This window comes from Oryzias melastigma, linkage group LG6, assembly GCF_002922805.2.
Source record: "Oryzias melastigma strain HK-1 linkage group LG6, ASM292280v2, whole genome shotgun sequence".
Lineage (NCBI taxonomy): Eukaryota > Metazoa > Chordata > Actinopteri > Beloniformes > Adrianichthyidae > Oryzias > Oryzias melastigma.
Genome location: NC_050517.1, coordinates 12,407,500 through 12,421,117, shown reverse-complemented (window position 1 = coordinate 12,421,117; position 13,618 = coordinate 12,407,500). Strand labels below are relative to the sequence as shown.

General features: G+C 37.9%; 1 protein-coding gene and 1 long non-coding RNA gene across 4 annotated transcripts in view; one reads left to right on the top strand and one right to left on the bottom strand.

The window, feature by feature from the left end:
- Positions 1-13,618, top strand: part of si:dkey-82f1.1 (DENN domain-containing protein 2A) — a 43,644-nt gene that overhangs the window by 28,744 nt on the left and 1,282 nt on the right. For 2 of the 3 annotated variants that reach the window (XM_024281236.2, XM_024281233.2), the window contains 14 exons: positions 133-260; positions 1,308-1,420; positions 1,494-1,691; positions 1,880-1,973; positions 3,545-3,589; positions 3,756-3,937; positions 5,524-5,633; positions 7,042-7,111; positions 7,241-7,318; positions 9,756-9,896; positions 10,014-10,162; positions 11,394-11,571; positions 11,692-11,977; positions 12,541-12,828. In XM_024281236.2, coding sequence (XP_024137004.1) covers positions 133-260; positions 1,308-1,420; positions 1,494-1,691; positions 1,880-1,973; positions 3,545-3,589; positions 3,756-3,937; positions 5,524-5,633; positions 7,042-7,111; positions 7,241-7,318; positions 9,756-9,896; positions 10,014-10,162; positions 11,394-11,571; positions 11,692-11,977; positions 12,541-12,828 — 2,060 coding nt within the window. The remainder of the gene's footprint in view (positions 1-132; positions 261-1,307; positions 1,421-1,493; positions 1,692-1,879; positions 1,974-3,544; positions 3,590-3,755; positions 3,938-5,523; positions 5,634-7,041; positions 7,112-7,240; positions 7,319-9,755; positions 9,897-10,013; positions 10,163-11,393; positions 11,572-11,691; positions 11,978-12,540; positions 12,829-13,618) is intronic. The other variant, XM_024281235.2, reaches the window with a different exon arrangement.
- The window catches only part of LOC112152031, an 8,164-nt gene continuing 6,362 nt past the window's right edge, over positions 11,817-13,618 (bottom strand). The window contains exon 3 of the long non-coding RNA XR_002920218.2: positions 11,817-11,951. This is a non-coding gene — a long non-coding RNA (uncharacterized LOC112152031). The remainder of the gene's footprint in view (positions 11,952-13,618) is intronic.

Sequence of the window (13,618 nt, the reverse complement as noted above, 5' to 3'; positions counted from 1 at the left end):
TGGATGGATGGATGGATGGACAGATGGACAGTCGAATGAACAGGCAGATGGATGGATGGACGGGTGAATGTTGATGCACAATGTTTGAAAAAAACTTTTTTTTTTTACAGTTTTGTGCTCTTTATCCTGCAGAAAGTCCTACGAGTTTGAGGATTTGCTCCAGTCCTCCTCAGAGAGCGTCCAAGTCGACTGGTACGCTCAGTCCAGACTGGGCCTGACGTGCACTTTATCAGAAGAGAATGTCTATGAAGACATTCAAGGTGCGTATCAGAATTCAACAACTAAAGTATTGTGTTGTTTGACTCGGTCATGAACCGGTTGATCTCCAGCTGTACTTGCTTGACTTGGTTCCACGTTCTTCAGCCGTGCTTCGCCTCACTCCTGGATTTCTCATTTCGTCTGTGTCTCAGAGTTCAGCGGAGCTGATGAAGACAAACAAGTTTTTTCATTAAAATTTTCATTAAGGGAACTTACGATATGTCCCGTCTTTATTGTCTGCTGTGTTTTACCAACCCCACCTCAAGCCCTTCACTTTCAGAGTTCACAGCCTGTGAGACTGGGGTGTAGCAGGAGGGGTTTGTCCGTGCACTTTGGAGCCATTGTACGTGTACATGAATGTTCTCATTCAAATTGTTGCTGAGTCGTTCCTATTTTAGCTGCTTTTATAGCTTTCATCCAACTGTAAGAACATTGTTCACAGACACTTGATGGACTCCCTTGGGAGAAAATAAAAGGACAGTGACATAAAAATGGAGACATTGATGAATAGTTGTCGCATAAATCTCTCAAAAACACACAATTCTTTAGGCTCTTTCAGGCTAGCAGGAAGGAACTGTCACCACAACTTAAATACAGACTTTTGAGACTAATGCACTATCACATGTGAAGGGCTGACAGCACACAGCACTGCAGAGGTTAGCGTGACAGTCTCATCAGCCAGCAATGTGGAAAACAGCACATTGCATTTGCAGGTCACATCTGGCGGATGGATTGATAGAACTGGGGGAGGAGATACAGGCAGACAATTAGAGAAAATGACACAATGTGGGAAAGCTGGTTTACTCAGCGTGCTGCTTGTTGGTGCATTCGTCCGGAGCTTTCCTCAGCTCTTCTTATCACAGTGAAACGTGAGCTGGGTCTTGCACATCTGGAGTTGAAATTATCTGGAAAAACAAGCACGGCTGATATGGAAAGACTATTCGTGTGCTTTTGCTTTTTTCTTTATAAAGTGTACGTTATTTAGGCTGTTGTGCAACCCAGCTGCCACTGATTTCATGGGTTTTTACTCCATGTTTTATGGTCTGCAGATCCACCATCCAAGGAGAACCCTTATGAAGACATAGAGCTGGAGCGTAGCTGCTTGGGGAGTAAATGCATTTCACCTGTCTTCTCCTCTTCTGTCCCAGATACTCCCACTAAGGTATCAGACTGCAAACGCCTCGCTGTCAGACTATGGATCTGCTCTAAACTCCATTGCGATGTGTCTTCTCCAGATCTCTGGAAAACCCGGGTTTTTTCGACAAAACTCGGAGCGCCGGAGCTTCAAAGTCTGTGAGCTTCGCAAAACCAACAGAGACACTGGCATCTCCTCCCCCTCCCGCATCAGCCCCCCGTCTACACCCAGCAGCCCCGACGACACTCCCTGTCTCTCCGGAGATCCTTACAACCGCAGACGGAGGAAGATCCCCAAGGTATGAACGTCTGAGAGGCCTCCTGCCAGGACGGGAGATTTATGACCAATTGAAGGAGGTTCAGTGCTGGTCTCCTCCTCCTGCAGTCAAAGGATGAGTGTCAGGAACCTCTCTCTGTGAAGATAAAATGACTTTAGTGGGAACTTTTTTGATTTGTTCAGATTAACATTACTGCTCCTTGAACACAGATGGTGCTGAGAATCAATGGCATCTTTGAGGCACGCAGAGGCAAGAAGCACATGAAGAAGGTTTCTCAGTCTGCAGAGTCCAGCTCAGGGAGAGGTGAGGCCACAAACAACCAACACACACATTTCTGTCCATTCTTGAGCTCAGACATCGGCCACTCACCGGCCACTTTATTAACAACACCTTGGTAGTACTGGATTGGACCATTTAGAGCTGTCTTAATTCTTGGTGGCATAGATTTAACAAGATGTTGGAAACATTCCTCAGAGACTTTGGTCCATATTGACTTGATAGCATCACATAGATGATGCAGATTTGTCGGCTGCACATCCATGATGGCGATCTCCCATCAGCTGGAACCAGTCTGGTCATTTTCCTCTGACCTCTGGCATCAATGAGACATTTCTGCCCACAGAACTGCCACTCACTGGATGTTTTGTCTTTTTCTGACCATTCTCTGTAAACACTAGAGATGGTCGTGGGTAAAAATATCAGTAGATCAATAGATTCTGAAATACTCAGACCAGCCCACCTGGTTCCAACAAAAAAAAATTTCAAAGTCACTTCAATCTACTTTCTTCCTCATTCTGGTGCTCGGTAGCAGATCATCTTAACCATCTCAACATGACTAAATACAATGAGTGGTAGTGTGAATGCTGTGAGCTGAATTTGGTAGTTGAAGATGCTAGTGCTGATAGCTGAAGATACTGAAATTGATAGCTGAAAATGCTGAAGCTGATAGCCATCTAAAATATTAGCCAAATGCCAAATTAGCCTAAAAAAACAAAATAAAATAAAAACCTAAGTTAGCCAAAACAGCTAGCATGTAGCTGAAAAAATAGCTAAACTTCAAAGTATCCTAAAAAACTGAAAAAGTCTAAATAAGCCAAAACAGCTAGCATATTAATATCAGTATAACTCCAAAACAGCCTAAAAAAACTTTAAAAAAGCCTAACTTAGCTAAAACAGCTAGCATGTAGCTGAAATATTAGCTAAACTCCAAAATAGCCTAAAAAAATCTTAGTAAATGCCAAAAAATAGTCCAAAAATTTAGCAGAATGCCCTTTTTTTACTTTAAAACATTAACTTTTTAACGTAATTATGAATAATAAAAAGACGGGAATACTATTGCAGAAATAATCAACTTAAACATTAAAAAACTTTCAATATTTTACTCTCCATAAAAATATATTTGTCAAAATTATACAAGTTAGAAATAAGCATAAGATAACATCGATCTATTAATAACAATAAAATAAAATGATCTGGAGGGCCGAATAATTACCTGGAGGGCCGGATCCGGCCCCTGGGTCTCTACTTTGACACATGTGGTCTAATGTTTCAGTTACACTTTTTAAATTGAAATTTAGAGAAAACTCATGAATATGCTCTACTGAAAATGTTTATGGTGCATTTAGTGGTGTTATCTTTTCATGCATTTGCATCCACACTCAGAGACTGACAGACTTGAAAAACACAGTTTCTCATTTTAGTCACATGTTTTAACTTGATTAAATGGAAAAGGTTGCACTTACGGGTCAGGTGGAACTGACCAACATTTTGGAAGAACTTTTGTGGTCACAGATTAAATGAAAGCACTGTGTTCTCTCACTTCCTTGTGATTTTTATTCGCTGTCATATTTTTCTTTTTTTTAATGTATTCACAGATGAAAACAGTGAGTCAGAAAGTGACACAGAAGAAAAGCTTAAAGGTGAGTATTAAAAACATTGCACACAAGTCTAATTTGTTGTTGGTATGAATTTACAAAGATGTCCCTGTACTGTTTGACCTCTTAAATGTATGCAGGTAGACAAAAAAATCTGTGATGTGTTAGTTTCTGATGGTAATTGGAATAAATGGTCTTTCCTTGGTCTTAGCTCACAGTCAGCGGCTCGTCTTGGTTCAGTCCATGCAGGCGGGCCGGTACCGGACCTTGGAGAGGGATTTGTTGGAGTTACAGGAGAGAAAACTCTTTGAGTATTTTATAGTTGTTGCTCTCCACAAGACGAAAGCTGGAGTCCCGTACCTGCCAGAAGTCACTCAGCAGTTTCCTTTAAAGGTAAGAAAAGATAAAGTCTGTCACAAAATTGGAGACTTAATAGTTACCTCATGAAGAGCACATGCTGTTTCTGGGCTAATCTTGACCTTTTTTTTAATCATTATGAATCTTTAATGTCGTATTATATTGAGGATTGTTCTTTTTCGCTCCTCTTCTACTGTTTACAGAAACTTTCTAATCAGACAGATCTGATTCAGCATTTTTTTCCTTGCACAGAATAGCAGATTTAGAATATGTTTAAAAGAAGAAACATGAATGAAACAATAGAAGAAACTATTTTTAGCCTTGGAAACTCTGCAAACATTATTAAAAATGTTTTTCAAATCACCAAAACATTAGCATGACAAAAAACAGAATAAAATCATCTGTTTTCTGAGCTGTTTCAATGATTGGTACAGTGAGAAATGCTGCCAATATCTTTATCTCTGTCTTTGTGGCCATTTTTGATAGAAAACATGCCAACACAATATGGCTTATTGTATATATTAGAAAAATAATTTGCTTTATATGGATAAAGGGATTTAACTTATTAATCTTAAAATTTACACACAGTCTTCACCATTTAAAACACTCTGTAGTTTGTGACAAATGCAGCTTTAAAGGGCCTATATTGTGCTATTCTTAAGCCTTTCAGTACCAAAGGTAATATAGTATCATATATATTTATATATATATATATATATATATATATATATATATATATATATATATATATATATAGTTTATTCTAAAAGGCTCGAGCTCCTTTTCCTACCTGGTAGTTTAGCTCCTCGCTCTCTGAGGGAGCGGCTTTATCTCCTTGTGGGTGCCGCGCATCAGCAAGATGTTGTTGTCTCAGCAATTTAGGTACAAGAGGAACCACTGTCTCTCTGAGTCAACGCCAACATGAAAGCGTTTTGCTGATCACTATTAGTTTTGCGGAGAAAATGGGTTAGCCTGGAAGGGGCTGTTCCCCCACATTCATATGTATGAGCACGGGGACCCAGTCATTCTCTGGGATTGGAAGGGGCTGGTGCTCACACAGCAGGGTTTTAGAGGAATGCTCAGAGATGATGAGGCATTAACATTATGATACATTTAATAGCTCAAATGTTTGAGTTTTCACAATATTGTCCCTTTAACAACAATTTTTTTAATGAAGATGTGAAGGAGCCAAAATTAAACATTCACAGCTGTTCTTCTTCATAAACAAAAACAATAAACTGCATCCACTGCTGCCTGGTGTAAACCACTGTGCTGTCCTTCACATCCAAAAGCAAACTTCTTGAACATCTTAATAAAGTTTTAAGACACTTTTATTTATATAAGACACAATTACTATTTAATTGAGTTATAAGATCTGATGTCATTAGGGGTTTAAAAGGGATAATTTGGTCAAAATAATTTTGTCTCAATGCAAATGAGGATTATTTTTGAGTTTGTTTTTCTTTTTATTCAAATCTACATTTCATTGCCAGTTTTCCTGCTTATGTTCCAACTTTATTCTGTTCTTATCAAGTTTAGGTTGGAGAACATAAAAGTAAAACTCTGATTACTGTTGCAGTTGTTCAAGTTGTTTTTTCAAATGGTGTCCCCTCAATATTCAGCTTGAAAGGAGTTTTAAGTTCATGCGAGAGACTGAGGACCAACTGAAGGTCATTCCACAGTTCTGCTTCCCTGATGCCAAAGACTGGGCGCCGGTCGACAACTTCCCCAGGTCAGTTCAAGTCTCAATGCCTCAGTGCTTCCAGGGGGCCAACAAAAGGTTTAGCAAACAGGGACAGTGGAATTTCCCACTTGAATGATAATGACTCAAGTGGATAATAGCTACCCAGCAGAGAAATGCCTTACAGAAAATGACCTAATAGTGTGTCAGCACTGGTCTGTCATTAACTACTGGGGGAAGACTATGACAAATCCATGCTTTGAGAGATATCAGATTCAGCACAGAACACTTGGTCATTGTAACATCACCTCTCTGTTAAAAAAAGGGTTGTTGCTCAATACATCTTCTTAACTTCCACTTGTTCTAAGAAGGGGTGTTTAATAATTAGCCAAACCAGAACATTTGATGAATGAAAGGCTTTCAAAGTACACTTTCATATGTATTCAGAGTACACCAATCTGATACCTAAAGCCCCTGAGCTTAAAGACAGAGGTATTTCCCCCCTCTACAGTATCAGGATGTATTAGTGGTGCCCAAGCATTGACAATAAAGAGAGTTTATGAGTGAAGCCAGGAATGTTGAACAATGCTGTTGGCACGGCACAGCCAAACTGGTGTACAAGAATAACCCTTAAGCTACGGACACGCCGGGCATTTGACGCACGCTCAAGAAGGAGCTAAACATGGGCTCTTGGACGCACTTTTAGCATATGGCATAGAGCATTATGCTAATGCATGCGCCTACAGTTGACAGAGGCTTGATACAAAATGTCCAAGTGGTGTTCCAGGCTTTTTCATTCTCAGCTCTATTCTGATAATTCAAATACTTGGTGTCATATAATTCCAACTGGGCACAGACCGAAATGATTAATTTCTCCTCCATGATCAGTTTTCAAATGATTGAAACTTGTGTAAATTAAAACCCTTTAACTACCCAACCAAGACAAAAAAAAATAAAAAAAAATGTCTGCGTCTTATTGCCTTGGTGGAGTAATGCACTCAATGTTTTTAGTAATTTCTAAATGTGCGCCAACATTTGGTTGAGCTGTTAGTTAAAGGGTTAAAAGGGACACTGTCTTTAAATCACAACTAAATCTGAGTCCCAGATTGGTCAGTTTGACTTGGTTTAACTAACATGCTTTAAATGGTCATACGTTTTATAAGTAGAACCCAAAAACTCATTTAAAAACTTGCCCAGCTACACTGTCAAAAGTTAAACATTGCAAAAGCTCTGTAATTTGTTACATTTAAAAATATATTATTATTATTTTCAAATTACATTTTTGAGTCAACCCAAAATTTTAATTTGATGAAAACTAAAAATGGTAAATATAACAAATTACAGAGCTTTTGTTATGAGTTAATGAGGCCCTGTGATGTTAGTAAGAAACAAAGTAGACTTTATTTTAAAAAATAATCTTTATTATGTAATTATTAATGTCTTTATTTCTTCCCTACAGTGAAACATTTTCTTTTGTCTTGACTGGTGAAGATGGAAGCAGACGATTTGGATACTGTCGTCGTTTACTGGTGTGTTCTCAAAATATTCTTGAAATGTTTCTTTATCTGACCGTAAATACTACTTTGAATTTCTTTTCTGATTCCAACAAAGCAAAATATATATGATATTCCCTCCTGTTATCTTTTTTCTGCTAACAGCCCAGCGGTAAGGGCCGAAGGCTCCCGGAGGTCTACTGTATCGTCAGTCGACTTGGATGCTTCGACCTCTTCTCAAAGGTAGGTGTGGCTACTTTCCCACAGTCTAACATGCAAATCCAATACTTCCCTCTGAAATGTGTTATAGTGCATGGAGTTCTACGGTCTCACATGCTGCCTCGCCCCTGTTGAAAGTACAAGCTTTCACAGCTGCAGAACTCCTCCTTGGAGCCACCAGCACAAGCTCCAGAACAGCTCGTATGAAATGCAGCTGATGTGGTTGTAACTGTGGCAAAGGTTCCCTGTAATGAACTAAAGATTTATCTACAAGTTAAGCTTGTTTGCTGCAGTTATATAACTGCTCAATGTTTTTTAGCTCCATATTATTGGAGGATCCTCATTTGTACTGACTCCTTGTTTAGTTTTTAAGCTTTATGTTGAAACAGTAAATAAAGTTCAGAGCATAAAATAACTTTTCTTTGAGTAAATATTAATTTAGTTTCACCTTGTAAATGTGGACAGCTGACTCAACCCACCCCGGTTGGACTAAAAGATTTTGTTTTTGTCTTCGTAATGGAGTTTTTAACCTGAAGCTGGTTTCACTTATCCACTCCTGGAGCCAATAAATGCTGAGTGGACTTCAGCAGGGTTAACGGTTATATTACCATTTTTATAGTCGTTAAGGGGCCAAAATTTATAGACAGAACTCCAAAGACTCCTAAATATGGAGGGGAAACAAACCTGTTTGGTATTTAAAACTTCAAATCAGATTCATGAGAAACAGAGAAGGCCTTATCTTAAAGGAGACCGACAAACTCAATGATATTTGTTGATGGATATCAACAGTTTATTTTATTCAAATTTAAAACTTTTAGTCTTATTACCAATTATAACAATAGTGAACTTCTAAAAGCTCACTGACGAGGCATGTAATCCGCCCTCATTACGAAGAAAGTTGGAAAATTACCTCCAGGTTTTTTTTTCTGCTGCTGATTGAAACATCATGGCTAATCCTGCCATTATTTCAGCTTAAGATCTGGCCTGCAGCTATGTGGACAGATGTTGGAGTCATTCTGAATCATCTAAGAGACATAAACAGGAGATGCCATTGTGCTTGATCTGGAGTTCATAACTTATTGTTCACCAAAATCTTAATGCCATGAAATTTTAGATGATGTTTGATAACATCTCTATGTTAATTTCACTTTGTGTCTTTAGAACATGCAGTTGCAAAACCTATTTTACTGGCAGCAAGGGGTCATGGGAGGAACTTCTCTTTCTCCTTTCTACTCATTTTTCTCATGTTGTCTCTCATACTTGAGTTATACTGTACCCATTTAAGTGGGAAAACTTACACAATTAGTAGCTGACTAAATACTTTTTTGCCCAACTATATATATATATATATATATATATATATATATATATATATATATATATATATATATATATATATATATACACATACATAAATATGTATACACATTGTGTATGGTAGGAAACGAGAATACGCGAGGAGAAAAAATATATATATAAACATATATATATATATATATATGTGTGTGTGTGTGTGTGTGTGTGTGTGTTTGTATTTGTATATATGAGTATATATATAAATATATATTTTCATTTACATATATATAAATATCATGTTCCCCGCCGTATTCGCGTTTCTTTATTTGCAGTTTCATGGATTTGCATATTTTTTATCAATTACATGACTCAGAGAACTCAAGACGCTTGTAATACATTTTTGCGTCTGAAAGAAGTACTGCGGTCCTGACATACATCTCCGCTCCCAGAGATACATCCCATATATTTTATATGAAGACTCACACTTTTGTGTTCCGTGACACTGTCAGCTTAAAGAAGGTGAATTACGTATAAAAGGAGGGGACAGAACTATTAAAATGTTAAAAAATCCTATTAATTTAAATATTTGGAAAGAAAAAAACACTTAAAAAGTGTAATAAATATTCCAATAATTAAATATATGTATTAATCTAATTTAGTTAGCTATAAAAACACTCATTTTTTTGTACAACTGATTTTATATCATTAAGCAAATGAGTAATATAGTGCTGTAAATCTTCATCAGTTTGAGCTCACTTAAGACATCATCAGACAATACTCCCTAAAGTGAATGACTGTAGGGAGTAGGGGAGGAAACATTGGGTGTGCACGGTTGTTGGTCAGAAGAAATAGTTGTACTTTTGAAGCTTGAACTGCTTTTCGCAAAGTTTGGAAGATTTCCAGGAAACATTATTAGGAAATATATTAATCCGATATGGGAAATAATTCTATGTTCTCATAAACATCAGCAAGTTTCCTCACAGGAGAGAGACTCATCTTCTTGTGAGATCCAAGCATTACTAATAAATTCTACATGTTTTGAGTGTTCCCCAATATAACTAAATTTAACTAAATTTGGCTTTTTTAAAATTCATATGGACTCCCCAAACACAATACCACCAATCTGCACAACACAGATGTTCAACTCCTGATGCTTCTTACCTAGATCCTGGATGAAGTGGAGAAGAGGAGGGCCATCTCTCCGGCTTTGGTGCAGCCTTTCATGAGGGGCATCATGGAGGCTCCCTTCCCGGCTCCAGGGAGAACCATCTCCGTCAAAAACTTCCTACCTGGCTCTGGCACAGAGGTGAGCAGAAGCCCTGTGGTCTCTATGGGCTATATCTTTTCCAGGTTTTATTGCAAGTCATGTAAGCATTGACACATTTGTTCCGAGTCTCCATATTTTTCCGTTTCTGACCGACAGGTGATAGAACTGTGTCGACCCTCGGATTCACGCCTGGAACACGTGGATTTTGAATGTCTCTTCTCTTCACTGAATCTCCGCCTCCTCCTCCGAATAGTTGCCTCCCTGTTGCTGGAGCGCAGGGTCATCTTTACTGCTGACAAACTCAGGTTATTGTTGCAAGATATAATTTCAGTAGAAAGCGTTCTTTAAATCTAAAGATCACCTATTTGTAGTGATGAGACAGGTGAAGTCATTGCAGTTTCTACAAATAACTGATGATATTTATTGCTTTATAAAGACTAGAGTTCAGACTGAGATCTCATAATGTCAAGTTAGTCTGAGTAGAAGAAGATCCTGAATAAGTGTGAGGGAAGGAATGCAGTCGTCTTATACACTCACTCTGGGAACAGCCAGTTCTTTTCTGGAAAACTGTCACAAATGCCAGAAAAACTGCTTTGAAAAATAACTCCAGAAATGCCACATATGCAGAACTGAGGTACTGCATCCTCAGAATTTACTCAAAGCTTTACCGAAATACATCTGTTTGTTTTAAGTTCTGTAATTTAGCATGTAAAATCACCAAAATCAACCTTTCTCATTTGGTTTATAATTAAATGATTTGATCGATATTGTCACTTCTTAGTAAATTCCCTTCATACGAAATAGTTTCAAACTTTATATTGGAAAAAGTTCTGAGTTTCTCCTCTAATTCTACCGTGAAAAAAAGAACATTTTATGGATTTACAGTTAGGAGATGCTAAGCTGGAGCTATGAATGTATGTTCCTCTGACGCGATAATCATTTTATTTTGACTCAATAATTCATAAAAGTAATTCAAACACATTTTCCCAAAGGGGTTTTAAATCAATGTGTTTACAAAAAGTCAGTGAACTTCAAGTTAAGGGGAAGTTTTTGAAGAAACTTAGCACCATCTTGTGGTAGGAATAATACTTTTAGTTTAGACCTGGAAGAAACTTTTTGTAATTTGTAGTATAAAACTTTAGTTTTTGTCAAATGTTTTAATTTTTTTCAGATGGGTCAGTGATTTTAAAACAAAATTGCTCTTATTTAACCTCTCTATGTCTGGATTTATTTCCAATTATGTTAATATATATATATATATATATATATATATATATATATATATATATATATGAAGTGTGAGCAGCCCTGATATAGTCCCAATCAACTCTGCTCATTTGATCTGACATAAAATGCAAAACACAGATGGTTGATGGGTAATTCAGCTGCTTAAAGAAGCCCAGTTAAGTGTATACTATGTTGCTGCTGAAAGGAAATTACATTTAATCCAGATACAAAGAGATTTTTACAAAGAAACACATTTTATTTTTCTGCTCTTAGCTCAGCTCATTCTCTTTGTTTGTCTTATTTTTACAGCACTTTGTCTCAGTGTTGTCATGCCATCGTGGCTTTGCTCTACCCGTTCACCTGGCAGCACACATACATCCCCGTGCTGCCGGCCTCCATGTTGGACATCGTCTGCACGCCAACCCCCTTCATCGTCGGCCTCCTCTCCAGTTCTCTCCCTCGACTCAAAGAGATGCCCGTTGAAGAAGTAAGACGGAGGTTTTTTTGTCCTTGTTTGGTGATGTGCCGCCTGTTGTGCCCTTGATTCTGGACATTTCCTCTGCTGAACAATAGTGTCAGGAAGTGACATCACTTTCCTTGCTTTCAGGTCCTGGTGGTTGACCTCGGCAACAGCCGCTTCCTACGTCAGGTTGTAGCTCTCAAAACAGATTCATTGTTTTTACTACAAATCAGCCACGTGCTCCATGCACAAACATTTTACATGTACTTGATATGTTTAGGAAGCGTAGAACGCTGTCTTTGGGTTGCTAACATTTTCTTTCTACAGCTGGATGATGAAGACTCCATTCTTCCTCACAAGCTGCAGGCAGCTCTGGAGCAAGTTCTGGAGAAGAGGAGGGAGCTGGCCTGCGAGAAAGGAGATTTGCACAATGGTGATTCTTCTCCTCACTACTAATGCCCTCTGCACTCACCAGGGTGGGGACAGGCACAAGCAGGACACTAGTTTATGTTCTGTTGAAGCTACATTTGTCTTTTTTCCCCCCTATGTTTTTGGCCTCTATTTTATTATTTTATTCTTTTTTTTGTATTTATTTTTATTTCTTCAGTTAATTTTGAGGTTTTGCGGGCCATCACGTTTGGGCTGGCAGTCATGTCATTTAGTCATGCCTACATCAGCCTTGTGTTCAATTTGATGTTGTCTAAAGATTTCCTTCTTAAAGATGCTTTAGGACAGAAAAAGGTTTCCAAAAATAAAAATGTTGAACATTAAGGCTTCTTTTAAAATAAATCTATTAAGGCTGTTTAATATAAAATACAAGATTTGTTATTACACAAAATATTACATAAGATCATAAAATGTAACCTATCTGGAAAAAGTTGTAGCCTAAAGTTGATTTTCAGGGGTTCTGAATGTAAAGTTTAGAACTTCTAAAAGAAGCTAATTGCATATTTTGACTTATGTCACTGTTTAAAAGTTGATTTCCTCCTCCTCCAGATTCCAGCTCCCTCAGCACTGTGGTGTCAGAGGCCTTTGTGCGGTTCTTCGTGGAGATGGTGGGTCACTATTCGCTCTTCATGGGCGGACCTGAGCGAGAGGACGAGTCCGTCTCCTCTGCAACCACACCCAGCCCCACTTCATCCTCCCCGTCATCCTTTCAGCGGGAGGCTTTTCGCAAAGCGGTCACTTCCAAGAGCTTACGGCGCTTTCTGGAGGTTTTCATGGAGACCCAGATGTTTACCGGCTTCATGCAGGAGAGGGAGCTACGCAGGCAGGGTCTCAGAGGTACCTTTGTGGCCACAAAATGTCAATTGTCATTTATTTTATTTTTGAATGTCATGTTCAGGGCTTTGTAGAAATGTTCATATTTTGGAAAAAATATATATTTAAGCACTTTTCCAGACATTGTAGTAAATTTGTTATATTTTTTGTCATGCATGACATCTTTACTATTATTAGATTTGGCCTTCAAACCAATTCTGTAATCTTAATTTGGAAAATGTCAGTGACTACATATATATGATAATAATCTGTGATATAATATTAAAAATAGCAGTTATAGGACTTGGAGTCTACTATACCTGCTGTTGTAAATGTTTTGAAATGGAAAAAAGTTTGTTTTCTTGTTTGAGAACATGGGATCTATAAATGAAAAAGGCATTTATTTGAATGAGTCTAGCTCCAGTTTAAATCCCACTCCAATCATCTTTTTTCTATTTCAAAAGTGTTCCCATTGGTCTTTTCATTATAATTATGTAATCTTTAGGCTAAATTAAAAAAAAAATTCCACATTTTCAATCTATTTAAACTAGGCAACAGTGGATGCAGTTTATTGTTATTTGGTAAAGAAAAAACCTGTTCTCTAGAACATAGTTTCTGCAGAGCAGCAGTAATTCTTTAGAAATCCACTTCTGAGTTGTGAGCAGAACTATTTGCATGGAGTGAGCCTGCTTTTATTTCCCATCATCCCTTTGTTGACACACTCCCTCTAGCTTACAGCCCCTCACACCCCCAACTTAAAGTTACAACACAACAAAATATGATGAGCAATATTGGAGCAGTCCAGTTGTACAGT